The sequence below is a fragment of the Arachis stenosperma genome, chromosome 6 (assembly GCF_014773155.1).
Source record: "Arachis stenosperma cultivar V10309 chromosome 6, arast.V10309.gnm1.PFL2, whole genome shotgun sequence".
NCBI lineage: Eukaryota > Viridiplantae > Streptophyta > Magnoliopsida > Fabales > Fabaceae > Arachis > Arachis stenosperma.
Genome location: NC_080382.1, coordinates 61,603,088 through 61,619,831, shown reverse-complemented (window position 1 = coordinate 61,619,831; position 16,744 = coordinate 61,603,088). Strand labels below are relative to the sequence as shown.

Here is a 16,744-nt window from a genome sequence, read left to right as displayed (position 1 = left end):
CTTTCTTTTGCTACACTTTTTAGGCCACGCTTTTCATTTTCTTTTCTTTTCTTCACCTACAATAAACCAAAACAACCACTCAAAGTATCACTAAATTCAAGAGGCTTATAAATCAATTAAAATGCAATTAAAATTAGCTTAAACCTCATGATTTAACATTAATTTCATGGTGGTTGCTTGATTTAGAGAAGTTATACATTTTCACTCCAAATCACTTACTTAGGATGCAAGAAAGTGCATAAATGCTAACAAAACAAGTGAAATTAGCTTGAAAAATGGGTATATGATGACTTGTCATCAATTAGCTTCAAACTCGCGAATGTTGGGCGCACTGATAGTGTGCAAAAGGATAGAAAGATCTTATTCCGACACAAGTGAGAACCGACAGATGATCAGTCGTGCGGAAACCGTACCTGGACCATTTTCACTGAGAGGACGGATGGTAGCCATTGACAACGGTGATCCACCAATATACAACTTGCCATGGAAGGGAGCATGCATAATTGGATGAAGACAATAGCAAAGCAGAAGTTTCAGAAACAACAAAGCATCTCTAAACGCTTATCTGAAATTCCTACCAATGGATTACATAAGTACGTTTATTTTAATTTGCGTTTTATTTATCTTTTAATTATCAGAACCTCATAACCATTTGAATCCGCCTAACTAAGATTTACAGGATGACCATTGCTTGCTTTAAGCCGACAATCTCTGTGGGATCGACTCTTACTCGCGTAAGGTTTTATTACTTGGACGACCCAGTGCACTTGCTGGTTAGTTGTGCGGAGTTACAAATAGTGTGATTGCAATTTCGTGCACAAGTGTCTGGTGGGCGTTTTAACGCCAGTTTAGGCCATCAAATCTCAGATAAAGTATTAACTATTATACATTGCTGGAAAGCCCAAGATGTTAGCTTTCCAGCCGAATTGAGAACGTGCCAATTAGAATTCTGTAGCTCCAAAAAAACGCGTTTGAGTGCAAGGAGGTCAGAATCCAACAGCATCTGCAGTCCTTTCTCAGCCTCTGAATCAGATTTTTCCTCAGGTCCCTAAATTTCAGCCAAAAAATATCTGAAATTACAAAAAAATAGACAAACTCATAGTAAAGTCCAGAAATGTGATTTTTGCATAAAAACTAATAAAAATTTAATAAAAAGTAACTAAAACAATCTAAAAACTACCCAAAAATAATATCAAAAAGTGTATAAATTATCCGCTCATCATGGCATCCCTCTTAAGCAGATTTCCATAGAATTCTTTGACCTGGTGTTCATTGATTTCCTCCGGGTTGAATTCTACGAATTTCCAATGATAAAAATTTAGTCGGTCAAGAATTTTGTCTGCATATTTCTCCGGTAAGTTCAGTTTCCTCTCGTAGTGAAAGGCTTTATTTTCCACTTTTTTATACTATTCTTGGGCTTCTACATTAATGAATGTATCCGATAAGGTACTCGGAGGTGCAGGAGGAGGACGAGCCAAAGGATTGGCTTTCTCATTTCCTTTGTGAGGCATCTTGAAAAAGACAAAAACAGAATACAACTCAGGAGAACAAATAAAATTCACAGAAAGAAAGAACATATAATCAAATAATTCAGGTTAGAGCTAACAAAGTAAACAAACACTCAATTAAGGAAAAACATGTATAAAGCAGTCAAATGCTCACAAGGAAATGTATTTACCCTCAATCAAGCAACCTAAGTAGCATATGAAGGAATGAACAACAATTAAAGCATACATATGACTTAGGTGTAACAATGCAAGTAAATTGAATTGAAAGGATTTGATTATTGCAATTTTGCACTTGAAATTGGAAGACTTAGCAAAAATTGGCATAAAAGACAATAATCAATTTGACAATTGAAGCACTTGCCTATTCACGAAAAAAGTGATAAAATGATCATATAACCATATCCTTGGTCTAAAAGCAACACTTGATCAAAATCAGATTGCATTGCTAAAAAAGATTTGTAAGGAGCAGGTTATTGTACATGATCATTGATGTTAAAGATACATGAATAAGCACTTGGTCAATTCAATCAACAAACATTGTATGTACTGCTGCTAATGGCACCAAATAGGTTTCAAGATTTATAAGTTTAAGGCTAGTTTGGTGTTTAAGCAAAACAAATGAGCAAAAAGTACATAACTCAGAGCATCCACTAAAGTATGATATGCACAGAAAATATGGACAGCAAACAACAATAATCACAGTTCTAGCTTCCAAGTTCAGTTTGATGTTCAAGCAGAAATTGCACAAGGTACATAATCATAGTTCAAGCTCAGTCCTCATTCAAAACTAACATAAAACTACACAAGTATAAATAACAATGCATAATAGGAAGAAAATTCAAAACCTATGATGATTAGACACAGAAATTGAATAAAAAATTCCATTCAGACATTTCATTAGGCAGGTTATGTGCAGAATTAAAAAGAAGCAATTATAGTTCAGTTTAGCAGTAAATCAGCCCAGAAACATTCAACAATAACCAGCCACATTCAACATTCAATCCAGACAATAGAAGTCAACTAACCAAATGCCACCAAGTTACTAAAACAAAATTAGCAACAAAAGTAAAAAGCAAATAGAATAAGGCAGAAGAAAATGAAACAGGGCAAGGGAACAGGGGCAGAGAAGGAATTCGAACCTGGAATGTAGAAGAAAGGAAGAAGAAATAGATGGAGAAAGAGGATGGTGGTTGCGCGGTCGCGGCGGCACAAAAGCTCGCCGTCGCTGATGGCTGGTCGCCAGACTGGTTGGCGCAGCTAGGGCTGGCTGTGGCACAGCAGGGTGCAGCACAGAGATAGGGCGAAATGGAGGAAAAGGAAAAGAAAGAGAAGAAAGAGAGAGAATGGGGAGAGAGAGAGGGGGGCGATTGTGGTGTGGTCGCCAGCACTGATGTGGAGTGGACGGGGGTGATGATTTTCTGGGTGGTGGGGTTGAGGGTTGGTTGGCAATGGGGTTTCAGAGAGAAGAAGAAGAAGAAAGGGGGATAGGGTCTGTGAAACACGACAGTCCCCTTTTCGAATTAAAGTTTGAAAAGTGACCTGTGCGTACGCATAAGATCGTGTGCGGATGCATGCGGGTGCTACGAATAGAAGGGGTGTCGCGGCCTGTGCGGGACACAAGGCTTTGTGCGCGCGCGCAGAAGAGAAAAGAGGGGGTGCGTTCACACGCACAAGGGGTGCGTGCGCTATGGACAAAGGGGTTATCACAAGCTGTGCGTGCGCTCTGGGCTGTGCGCACGCACAGGAGAGGTTTTTTTTTTTGAAAGATAGAAAGGGTGGGGTGTGCGTGCGCATGCAAGGGTGTGGACGCACAGAAAGAAAAGAAAGGGGTGTACACACAGATAAGCAGTGCGCGTGCTGTGAATAGAGGGAGTGTTTAGGCGTGTGCGTGCGCACAGATGTGTGCGTTCGCACAGGAATGGAAAAACAGGAAAACTATGTGCGCACAAGGCTGTGTGGACGCACAGGTCTCTGTTCCTGCAACGAAAATTGTGCCTCTAAAGCATCAAACATGATATCCAAAACAGGTTTTCAAGTCCCAAAATATCATAAAACTCCCAAAAACACATTATTCCACCAAAATTTCCCAACAATCATAAAAATAAAACCAACCATCCAAGCAAAACAACCAATTATTCAAGCATAAAAAACTAAAAGTGAGAGAGAGTTAGAAGGATATTACCATGGTGGGGTGTCTCCCACCTAGCACTTTGGTTTAAAGTCCTTAAGTTGGACTTTTGAGGAGATCCTTGTTAGGGTGGCTTGTGTTTCCACTCCTCCTTGAATCTCCAACCAAGTTTGCTATCGATTTGTCCTCCGGGGTCCCAAATGAATTGCACTAAACTCTTGAGAGACTCCAAGCTAACAACTAGGATCCATAAGTGTTGACTCTTAAAACCAATTCCCGGATCCCATACTCTAGTTTCTTGTTCATCTTCTTGTTGATCTTCATTGTTGAACACGAACAGTGTCTTGAATCACCATGGACACACTTGTACACTGCCCGGAATCCACTAGATTGACTCTTGCACCAAAATTGAGCTCCAAATGTTAAATTGGCCTTTTTGATGAACTTTCTATTCCCTTGCCAATTAACATTCTTCTCTCCACCATCTACTACTCCAAGAAGGGTTTGAAGTTTACAATCCGTCTCTAAGACGGCATATTGATGTGGGCCTAGAATGCTTATTGGAGAAATTTTCACTGACTCAATTAGCTCTTGCATAAGTATATTCACTTCTTGGTCGCCAAAATATTCCTCAACTTCTTTTGAATCTTCCTCATCATCACTCAAGTAAAAATTGGAGGTTGTGTAAAGTCTACATCAACATCTCCTTCAAATTCAAACAAGGGGGCTTATGAATGTTATTGAAGGGATCAACCAAGTTGGACAAAAAATCTTGAATGATGGAATCCTCTTGATCAATTCCCACTAACTTTTCATTTGTCTCCTCTTGTGCTTCATGTTGTGACTTGTCATCTTTTACTTGATGTTGCAATTCTTCGCTCACTCCACACACTTCACTTGATTCCATACATTCATCCATTAGAATTTCTTGGTTGTGGCATGAATGTAATAAGGCTAAACGATCCAAGGTTTCCACTAGGGTAGACATGACTTGTTCTTGCTTCTTTCGGAACTCTTGTTGTTCTTAAATGAGCATGAAAAGTACTTCTTGTGTGGCTTGATCCATATGTGAAGATGAAGATTGAGGTGATGAAGGTTGACAATCAAACTCATGATGGTAAGGGTTTCGGTTTTGTATGTAGTGAGGTGATGATGTATAGAATTGGTGACTATAAGGGTAAGTATTTGGGTTCCATTGGGGTGCATTATGGTGATGGTGTGAAAAAGTCATGAAGAAAATATAAACAATACCTACTAACAAAAGCAAACATACAACCAAAAAGTGCTATTTACAATATTAACATATTCACAACAACTTAAGATATAACACCAATTGCATCCCCGGTAACGGCGCCAAAATCTTTACGATTTGGGATTCGCACCGGTTCAGAAATTAGATAAAAATAGCTCTTTCGTTGTGAGTATAGTCCAAACCGGCAATTCAATCCCAAATCATCAAAGTTTGATTTTTTAAATACAAAACATATAAACAGAGAGTAGTTAAACCTCGGGTCGTTCTTCCCTTGGGAGGCAATTGGGAGTGTTACGCTTTCGGTTGTTAAGACAAAGGGATTTTGAAATCAAAGAACAAAAGATAAAAAGAAATAAGAAATAAAAGAATAAAAAAATGATCAAAATTGAAATTAATGCAAGTGAAAAGGGAAACAAGATCAAAACTAGTGAAAATGCTATGAATGCATAAAAAAAACCTTGACTCAGGAATGAGGATCCAAGGAATCCCATCATCGCCATAACCACAACTATGATAATTATAATGAGTCAATCTCGCTTAGTCTACCCCAAACATCGAGGAGTAAGTCAAGCAAGCATAATTGACCTTAATCCATAAGTCCTAGCTAACTTACCAAACTAGTTGATAAAAAGCTAGCGTCAATGGAAACAAGAGTCAACTAACTACCCAAGAATTACCACTAAATGTCGGACATTGTGACTCTAGTATCCTAGGAACTCAAATCCCAAGCCAAGGTGTGAAAATCTACTCAAAATCTATAATTGGCATTTTCAGAAACACCTTGTGTGCATAAAACCAAAACATGAGAAATTGCAAAAAGAAATGATAAGCTATAACCAACTATTCACAAAACCAAATATAAACAAGCAATCAAACATAAAGAAAGCATAAAACATTAAATTCATCAATCAAAACTCCAAGAAACTCAAAATTGCAATTATGAACAAGCTAACTTGAACCAAAAGGAAAGGAAAGTAAAAGTGCTTTAGTTAAAGAGGAAATTAAGAGTACTTACAATAAAGATGAGCAAAATCAAAGATCAAAGCTTCTATAAAATGCTACAATTAAAATTGCATAAACCCTAGGAGAGCTCTTTACTCTACACTACTCCTACTCCTACTATATGAAAAACTAAAACTAAAACCTAATTAAAGCTTGTTCTCTTCATATGTAATGATATCCCCTTCATATAGAATCCAAATTTAGCTCCAAGCCTCCAAAAATTGGGCCAAAAGCCCTTAGAAAATGCACAGCACGTGTTTTATTAATGAAATCACGTGCAGGGTCCTGTGTGTATGCACAGGTGGTCGTGCGCACGCACACATGGAAAATTCTTCTTGTGCGCATGCACAGATGCTTGTGCACACGCACACTTCGCTGTGTGTGCTTTTCCTTGTTTTCTTCATGTTTTCTCCCTTGTACATGCTTTCTTCCTCTTTTGGCTATCCATTCTTGCTCAAATGTCCTGAAATCACTCAACAAACTAGTCATAGCATCGAATGGGATAAAAGTAGAATTAAATTGCTCATTTCAAGCATAAAATTGCATTTTTCACAATTAGGATCAAATTAGGGACAAAACACAAAAGCATGCTATTTGGGTGCTTAAGTGTGAGTTTATGTGCTAGAATGCATCCAAATTGAGTCAAAATATATCATCAAATATAGACTCATCAGAACAGCAAGAAAGTTAGCCCAAGTTGTATTGGCTACTTCATTTTCTTCATCATCAGAAGGAAAGGGAAGAGGTTTGAACTAGGCTGGTCCACAATTTTGACGTAGAAAGGGAGTGAATGTCAAATCATCATTTTGAAAGGTCTTGCAGGAGTGAAGGAGTGAGAAGACAGTCCAAAAAAGGTCTTGAGTCGAGTTAGCATTTTTGAAATTTGGTTGAAAATGGGCTAATCGAGAGGCCTCAATATATTGTTTTTCTAAAGCATTGCCCCGTCTTGTTTCATAAATTTTTTGAAAACAGCATTCAACCAGAGTTATAAAAGCCGAAGAAGGTCACCCACATTGATCGATGAATTATTTCGAAGACAGTCAACCAAATGTCCCAATTCATCGTACAAGTGTCCTAAAATTAATTTGGCCAGGTTGAATCTGTAACCTTCATGCAATAGGGCAACTAATGGAAGAAATCGTTTTTGCATCTGGACACTTCTTGAATAAAAAATGTTGGCATTCAACCAATAATACAAGAACGCCACACTCTCTTCATCAGTCACAAGATCGTTTCCATGTCCCATATGGTGACTGATAAAATCGCTATAAGAGTTCTTTTGAACTGTCTTATAAGATTGATTTGGCTGTATGTCGAATGTTACTTTGGGGGAGTTTATTGGAAGACTAGTAATGGCAGTGACATTGAATAATGTGGGTCCTAGCATTCAACAAGGGAAGTAAAAGTTATTGGTTGTTTTGTTCCAAAAATATACAGCTTCCCCAATCTAATTTAGTAAAATAAAGGAGGTGTACTGTCGTTTCATATTTTATAATTTCAAAATTTGAACTTATGAAATTTCGTTGAGAAAGTGAAGTGGTGGAAAGAGAAACTGATAATAGTGGAGAATGTGTCAGAGTGGATACGAATAAATGAGAATTAATGAATTTCATTTATGGTTAATTAATTGCTTATAATGGCAAGATAAGAGCATATTAAGATTAAGTATTTTTTATTTTTGGTATCGAAAAATACATTAATCCTAACGGGACAATTTGTTAGTAAAAAATATTATATTTTGAAGGGATGTTGAATTTGAGATTTAGTAAGTTTGTGTCCTAAAAAATAATAAACTTTTGTATCGAGAAAGTTTATGACAGCAAATATGAAGTAAGATCTAGTCGATGAATTTAGTCGAGGATGCTGATTAATATGTTTGAATCGAATAGTTTAAGTGTCGAAGGTTATTTCTAGCAGTTATTTATGTTAGGCAAAAGGAGAGGCAATAATTGTTTAAAGGCTAATGAACGTGGAAGTTATATCTCAATCTGATTGGTTGAAGATTCTTATAAGTATGAGAAGGATCGAAGGAACAAGGGTTGGAATGTTTTCTAAAAAAATACTCAAGCAGACTCACATCCTAGAGACTTTCTAAGTCTGCCTCGAGTTACTTTTCTGTAGAGTTCCTTCCATTTTTTTACACTCTCATTTACATTTTCTGTTGTCTTTAATTTCTTTGCAAATTTACTTTTCAAAGCAACATTTAATTTCCGTGTTCAATTTTACATTTCAGTACTTTAATTTCAATTTCAAAAGCCCGTTTATTTGTTCGAAGGCACTTTATTGCTTTCATTTAAATTCAATGCAATTTATTTCAGTTCTAGTCAATTTATTTTCAAAATTACTTTGTTTGTCTTTTTTCCTTTTTATTTTATTCAATCGAAAGATCCTTTGATACACTTTTAGAAAATTGGTACTCACAAAGAGAAGTAGATTTCGCTCCCAGACCATTAGATCTCGAACTACTCTCGATTTGTTAAAAATCGACAAAACAGATATATATTACTTTTTTATTTTGATAATTGATAGTAATATATATATATATGGCGGAATTTGAATGAAATTTATGGAGGGCAACAAGTTTTAACAAAAAAATTATATAATAATATTTATATTAAAATAAAATTTGTAAATATAATTATTTTTAAAATTTGTCATTAACATGTAAGATTGTATATAATTAAAGTTAAAAAAAATTAAATTTTATTTTGATAAACAAAAAATTTAGTTTAGGTTAACAAACTAAACTAGTTTTAAATAATAAAATTAATTATTAATTGATTATAAAATTAATAAATTGATTTTAAAATAAAAATTAATTTTAAAAAATAACTGAGTTTTGTAAAAACTATTTTTTTTAATCTAAACTTTTTTCTTTTTAAAAAGCAAATTTTTTTAAATTATATAAAATTAATTATAATTTATATATTATTTTTTTGACATTTTGAACAATTAATTTTATCTTCGACCGTATCTGTTTCTCAAAAATCTCAATACTAATTATTTTATTATTATGTTTATTACAATCAAATATAATATATTGCAACAAAATAAAATTTTAGCTTTCCAGCCAATAAAATATTTAAATTTATTAATGTAAATAATACTAATACTTCAAGGACATTTAAGTAATAATGTTAATTTAAAAATAAAATAATATTTTCTATTAACAACTGATATTTCTATTAGCTATGTTATTATTGGTCTAAAATAAAAATAATACATGAAATAAAAACGTATAAAAAATCAGGAACAGTCTTTTCATTTCCATTTTAACCTAAAAAATTAAGTGAATTGTAAAAGATTTTAACACACAAAAATAAGTAAATAGTAAAGGTGAGTGTTAAACATAAATAAATAAGATGGAAAAATATCAATTTAACTAAATAAACTAATTAACTTTATATTTTTTAGACAAAAACTATTAATTTTTTTTACAAAATCTTGGGTGGGGCCATGGCCCATTGTCTTCACAAAGCTCTACCTATATATATATATATATCACTACTAGAAAATTAGTTATTATAGACATGGATATTTTCAATGGATTTTATCCCATAAAAATACAGACACAATTTTAGAGGGATTTTTTTATCAAAAAACAAAAAAAAAATGAATTAGCATAAATTTCAAACGGAAAATAGAATCCATCGATAATTCTATCGGTAAAATTAATTTCTTTTCGTAAAAAATGGTTAGAGACGGAAAATCTGTCTGTAATTAAATAAACAAAACGCTTCATTTTATTAAATTATTACAGACAGATTTTTCGTCTATAATTTAAATTTTTCGTCCGAAATATTGAGGTAACCCTAATTTTATCACCACCCATTCACACTCCATTTGAACGTTGCCAGCAGCCCTCATCCCTCGAACTCTTTTCCTCCGGTAGAAGGTGTTGTCGCCGCCGGCGGGGACAGACCATGAGTGCTTTCGTCATCTGGGGAAGCTCTACTCGGCCCTCTTCACATCGTTCCTCCTCTCCTCGCCGTCGCACGAAGTTCTGAGTTGAGCTCGTGGCGTCGCCGTCGCGAAGGGTTCCTCCCCTCCTCGCCGTGCGTTGTTTCTGATTCTCTGCTCCTTGCGGTTTTTTATTTAGGATTAAGCTAGCGTTTGTCTTTGATTTTATGATTTCATTTCCGATTTTGTGATTTAATCTCTGCTTCCTTTAATTCTTTTTAGCACTTTTACGAACCTCTCCTTTACATGACAGAGCACCTAGGTGCAAAGGAGTTGACGATTGACTAGCCTTGAAGTTTGGTAAATGTGGTGATTCATATCTTTAAAATTTGCTTCAGGTACCACTCTTCACCACCACCGCTTTCAGTTTTTCAAACCTAATTTTTCTGTTTATTCTTTTGTTAATTGTTATAATTACTGTTCTTTTATTGTTTATTCATATTAATTTTTTGTATTGTTTTCTTGATGGAGTATATTTTCTTCTATGATGATAAGCTTGTAAAAAAGAATAACAGTAAGAAGAAGAATAATGAATAATAGCCAACAGTAAAGGTTCGTGGTTTTTGGTTTTCTGATTCTAATCTTGTGATAGTAGAGTGTGAATTAGAAGTTGTATGAGGAATAGGAGGTAAGCAAATCTCAATACACTAATAGTTATTTGAGTGTGAGCCTAGTCAAGTCCTGTTAAAGAATAAGAAGGACAACCACTAGGAAGTTCTGTGAATGGTGAGTGTGATGAAGTTGGTTCTGATATTAGTAGTCAATTGTTTAGGAACAATTGGCAAGGTCATAACAGAATGAGTATTAGAGGGAAATAAATCTGAATAAGGGAAGATATTCTCATCAAAGATCACATATCTTGACAAATATATATATATATATATATATATATATATATATATATATATTTCAGATTTATAGTCCAGTTTTGTTTATTGTATGGTATTTTTAGCATTGAATAATCTGGCTTCTTCTGAAAAAGTTTGTCATTGTCTCTTCTCGTCGCTGTTAGTTCAGATAGGCCTCTTCCTCCTTCTCGTCCCTAGTGCTAACCCTTCCATTGTGATTTGGTTTCGATTTCATTATCCCTAGCCCTAACCCTGTCCCTTCCATGTTTTGATTGAAGTTGAAAATCAAAGAATACGATCGAGGAGATTTCTTATGTTTTAATTTCTTTTGGTGCTTATTGTATATAATGAATCCCCCAGCATGAATTTTGAACAAATAATTGGATATGTGTTCTATTTTTGCCGATTAGAGGTTGCTATCTGGTAGATGCACAGATATTAGAACTGATTATTCTAATGCATCATTGAAAAATTATGCAGTATGGGCTAACTCAGCGGTGTGTTGTGTTTTATTTTAGGAGCTTAAGGCTTCGCTTCATATTGTTCCAGAAGTTGAACGATTGATTGGGGCTGAAAATGCAAACCTAGTCTTACGAACCAGTGATCAGGATGATGAAAGGAAGGTAAAAGTTGTTTTGCAGGCAGCATTCACACACCTAATGTTGCTTGCTTATTTAATTTGCTCTATGAAGTTATGATTTTGTTGTAGCTCTACTGTTGATAATTTAAGATGGCTTAATGTAATATAAAATTTAACTCCTTTTTTGCGAGTGTGACTAAGAGATATCAAAACATTCGTGTTTTACATCAGGTGAGGCAGTTGACAGATAAAGAAAAGCTGGCACTGCAGTTGGAAAAGCAATACCCGGCAGATGCCGAGGGAGGGCGAAAAGAAGAGAATAAAAGAAAATCTAATTAAGTAAAGAAGAAAGGTAAGGAATTTAATACCACCTTTCTTTTCGGGTATAAAGTTAGAAGAATCGAAGCACTCTGTATTTGAAAGATAAGAGCTTCACTGTTAGCTTTTTTCAGAACATATATATGGACAAAAAGATGGAAAAGTTAAATTCTTTTTTCTTATTTATTTTTGTATGCAATCCTAAGATTATATTCAGCTCTTGAAACATTTTTTCCCCTTGATCATCTTGCCTCTAATTTAATGCATGTCCCCTTCTAGGTGGAGTCTGAAATTTTCTGTCTGCATGGTGGACTTTCACCTTCAATTGAGACCCTTGATAACATAAGGAGCTTTGATCGTGTTCAAGAGGTTCCTCATGAAGGGGTAATATGTGATCTTTTGTGGTCTGATCCAGATGACAGATGTGGCTGGGGAATTTCGCCACGGGGTGCTGGATATACTTTTGGCCAGGTAGCGATAGCTTCTAGCTTCTGTACTCCATGTTGAATATGTTTAGTATGTCAATGTCTTCTATACTTTTATTGATCACATTCGTCCTTTCAGGATATGTCTGAACAATTTAATCACACAAACAGTCTGAAGCTGATTGCTAGAGCTCATCTGTAGTGTATACTTCAGAAGGTGTTGGGAATAATTGCTCTGTTCTAGAGTACCTTTACTTCTGATTATCAGTTCAGAGCAATAGCTTACTTAGGAAAAGTATATAAGAAAAAGAACCTACAACCAGAATATATCTTTTTGTTTTAGGCTCTTATTTTTCCGATTTTAAGTATATTAAACTTTATCCCTGGTTGATACTCCGGATCCTACTTTATTTTGACTAATTTTTTAATGCTAATTTTTTTGTATTATTATTATAGTCATTTACTTATATGACTTATTGTTCTTCTGCCAGGGCTATTCAGAATCCTGCCAATGGATATGTACAGGGGATACATGATCTTGTTACACCATTAATTTCTAGTCATTTTCCTATCAGAACACTTACAAGGGGTATCGATAATTAGTCAATGTCTGATCTATCTGCAGAGAAAATTTCTAATATAGAGGCTGATTGCTATTGGTGATTGTCAAAATTACTGGATGGTATGCAAGACCATTACACGTTTTCTCAACCAGGAATTCAGAGGCTTGTTTTTAAGTTGAAAGAATTGGTCAGGAGGATTGATGGTAAAGCTTTTCATCGGGCTCATTAATTTTTACATAATATTTGTGTATAATTACACGAACTTAATGCCTCATCATCGCACGTGGTTTGTATCTGTATTATTTCACCATGCCTCTAAAATAGTAATACAATCTGATATGTCCTAGTGAAACTTTTGAACCATGCCAGAGCTTGTTTCGAACCACATGGAGCTTCAGGGACTAGAATTTCTTCAGTTTGCTTTCCGCTAGTTCAACTTCCTTCTAATCCGTGAGGTTTACTCCGAGAACTACCATTTTGTCTTTATAAGTGCTTATTGATTATGAAAAGCTTCATAAATGAATCTTAAAGTGATTTACTATCAAGTCCCAAGCACTTCGAAGTCTGATGGTGAAAAACTAAAATTAATAAACTACACAAATTTTGCATGATTTAACGATTTTGCCTAATTTGTGTTACAGTTTCTCTAGTATCCTTACTGTTAGGGTAGAATTGAGTGTAGAAGATAAGGGTAGAAGAAAAGAACAGAATAACTGAATAGAGGAAGGAATTATCGATATGATAATTACCCCACTGACAGAATAATATTATAGATTTAAATGAAGAATAATAAGAATAATTGACTTTCGAGAGGTCAATTCTCTTCCTCTAGATTTTCACTCCACTTATTTCCTGCCTACTAGCTTTTCCAGCCTTCCTATTTATAATATCTAATCCTATAACTACTATCCTAAAGATGTGGACTTTCAGAATTTAAAATTCAGTTTGCTACTTTTTCTCCTCTCCTTTTATAAGTATATTTAAAAGGAGTTAAATCCATATTATCTCTGTGGTTTGTTGCAATACCCTCCCCATGAAGAGCCACCTTGTCCTCAAGGTGGAAAGAGGGAAATGTTGTCTGTAATGTTACTGCTGACTCCCAAGTGTTCTCAAAATCTGGCAGTTTTTTCCATTTGATAAGAACCTCAAGATCTCCCTGATTGTTGCTGCCGCTGTCAATGGCTTGTTCAGGTTCGACCAGCAATTCCCCTTCTTCAGTGAGTGCTTCAGGTAATGGTTGAGGATGTAAGTAAGATCCAATACTTTTCTTCAATTGGGAAATATGAAAAACAGGGTGTATTCTTGCAGTGTCAGGTAATTTCAGCCTATAGGCCACTGCCCCAATCCTTTCTAGCACCTCAAAACCACCATAAAACCTTGCACCCAACTTCTGATTTGATCTGGCTGCCAAAGACTTCATTCTATATGGTTGAAGTTTGAGATACACAAAGTTTCCTACTTCAAAAGACACATCACGTCTTTTCTTGCCTGCACTTTGTCTCATTCTGTTCTGAGCCCGATTAAGCTGAAATTGAATTTCATCCAGCATCTGATTTTGTTCCTCCAATAAGACCCTTACTTCCTCCACTGAAGATTCCATCCCGCCTCGTAATAAAGCTGGAGGTTCCCTGCCATATAAAGCTCGAAAAGGTGTCATCCGAATAAAGCCATAGTATGAGGTATTATACCAAAACTCTACCCAAGAAAGCCAAGCTGGCCATTGTTTAAGTTTAGCACCAGTTAAGCATCGCAGGTAGGTTTCTAAGCATTTATTCACCGCCTCAGTTTGGCTGTCGGTCTGTGGGTGATAGGCCGAGGACATTTTCAAGGTAGTACCGGCCTGTTCAAAAACTTCCATCCAGAAAGCACTCATGAATATTTTGTCCTGATTAGAGACAATTGAAGATGGAAAACCATGGAGGCGTACCACTTCCTTAATGAACAAAACACAACATTCTTTGTCGTAAAGAGATGTGAAAGTGGGAAGAAATGAGCATATTTAGTCATGCAATCCACCACCACAAATATCATATCCATCCCTTTGACTTTGGATAATCCCCCTATGAAATCCATTGAGATGTCAGCCCATACATTGGAAGGAATCAGCAGCGGTTGTAGGAGACCAGCAGGTTGCAAGGTAGAATGCTTGTTTTGCTGACAAATTTCATAGCCTTTAATAAAGTTCATCACTGCTGCCTTCATACCCTCCCAGTAAAGGATAGTAGAAATCCTCTTGTAAGTTCTAAAGAAGCCCGAATGGCCTCCCAACTTGGAGCTATGAAATTCCATCAAAATTTTTGGAATCCATTTAGAGGTTTTTGCAAGCACTAACCTCCCTTTATATTTGAGTTTTCCATTCATTAATGCAAAACCGGGTGTAGTTTCTTCTCGCACCAACAACTTCTGCATAATCCCATTTAATTTCTCATCAGTCAATACCTCAGCCTCCATATCATCCCACTCTGCTGCCATGGAAAAAGACAGGGAGGAGAAATGAAATTTCCTAGAAAGGGCATCAGCCACCCTGTTTTCTGTCCCTGCCTTATATTTAATGTCAAAATTGTATCTCAGTAACTTGGATAACCATTTCTGCAGGCCTTCTTCTGCTACTCGCTGATCTAATAAAAACTTCAAGGAATTTTGATCAGTAAAAACTGTGAACTGTTGTCCCATGAGATAGTGTTTCCACTTTTGAACAGCTAGAATAATTGCCATAAACTCTCTTTCATAGATAGATTTCTGCTGGGCTGTTTCCGAGAGTTTTTGGCTCATAAAAGTAATTGGCCGACCCTCCTACATCAAGACAGCACCCACTCCCTTTCTGGATGCATTGGTTTCCAGTTGGAAAGGTTTAGAAAAGCATGGAACAGCTAAAACCAGAACTGAAACCATAGCTGTTTTGAGCATTTGAAAAGTAGATTCAGCATCCTTACCCCAAGTAAAAGAGTCCTTTTTGAGAAGTTGGGTGAGAGGAGCAGCAATAGCACCATACCCCTTTACAAAATGCCGATAATATCCGGTTAAGCCCAAGAAATCCCTCAAGCTGCGAATATCTTTTGGTGGAGGCCAGTCAAGCATATCTCTGAGTTTCTTAGGATTAGCCGCCACCCCTTCGGTAGGAATAACGTGGCCATGGTACTCAATACTCGTTGCTTCAAAACAACACTTCTTTTTATTTACCAATAAACTGTGCTGTCTCAATACCTCAAAAATATTTTGCAAATGACCTCTGTGGCTAATAAGATCCTTGCTATAAATAAGGATGTCATCGAAGAAAACTAGAGCAAATTTTCTGAGAAACGAACGAAGTACCGTGTTCATGAGAACTTGAAAAGTGGATGGAGCGTTTGTGAGGCCAAAAGGCATCAAAAGGAATTCGTAATGGCCATCGTAGGTGCGAAAAGCTGTCTTATTGGTGGACGAAATTGTGATTTATGCTTGAATTATTGTTCGAAATTAATTCCCCAGTAATGGCTCCAAAAAATTTGGTGCTCAATACCATGGTCTAAATATAACCTCACAACTTCGCTCAACTAACCAGCAAGCATACTGGGTCGTCCAAGTAATACCTTACGTGAGTAAGGATCGATCCCACAGAGATTGTTGGTATGAAGCAAGCTATGGTCATCTTGTAAATCCCAGTCAGGCGGATTCAAATGTAATTGGACTAGATATTTAGAAGATAAATAAAATAGACAGGAAATAAAGATAACGTTACTCATGTAATCCAATGGTGGGAATTTCAGATAGGTGCATGGAGGTGTTGTGTTCCTTCCGAATTTCTACTTTCTTATTACATTCATCCAAGCCTTCTTACTCCTTTCCATGGCAAGCTGTATGTAGAGCATCACCGTTGTCAATGGCTACATCCCATCTTCTCAGTGAAAAAGGTCCAAATGCTCTGTCACAGCACGGCTAATCATCTGTCGATTCTCAATCAGGTTGGAGTAGAATCCAGTGATTCTTTTGCATCTGTCACTAACGCCCAGCCTTCAGGAGTTTGAAGCTCATCACAGTCATTCAATCCCGAAATCCTACTTGGAATACCACAGACAAGGTTAGACTTTCCGGATTCCCATGAATGTCGCCATCAATTCTAGCTTATACCACGAAGATTCTGATTAAGGAATCCAAGAGATATGCGCCCGGTCTAAGGTAGA

The 16,744-nt window shown here is 36.0% G+C and overlaps 2 protein-coding genes across 2 annotated transcripts; one reads left to right on the top strand and one right to left on the bottom strand.

Moving 5' to 3' along the window:
• The first annotated feature begins 4,710 nt into the window (after nucleotides 1–4,710).
• Nucleotides 4,711–12,624, top strand: LOC130934096 (uncharacterized). The gene is made up of 6 exons (XM_057863684.1): nucleotides 4,711–4,813; nucleotides 10,803–10,912; nucleotides 11,217–11,321; nucleotides 11,876–12,067; nucleotides 12,161–12,219; nucleotides 12,513–12,624. The coding sequence occupies exons 1-6, from the start codon at nucleotides 4,711–4,713 to the stop codon at nucleotides 12,622–12,624; spliced, it is 681 nt and encodes a 226-aa protein (XP_057719667.1).
• Nucleotides 12,625–15,377: 2,753 nt separating this feature from the next.
• Nucleotides 15,378–15,905, bottom strand: LOC130934095 (uncharacterized mitochondrial protein AtMg00860-like). Its single transcript, XM_057863683.1, has one exon. It carries the CDS (start codon nucleotides 15,903–15,905, stop codon nucleotides 15,378–15,380), a length of 528 nt encoding a protein of 175 aa, XP_057719666.1.
• Between the last annotated feature and the right edge of the window lie 839 nt (nucleotides 15,906–16,744).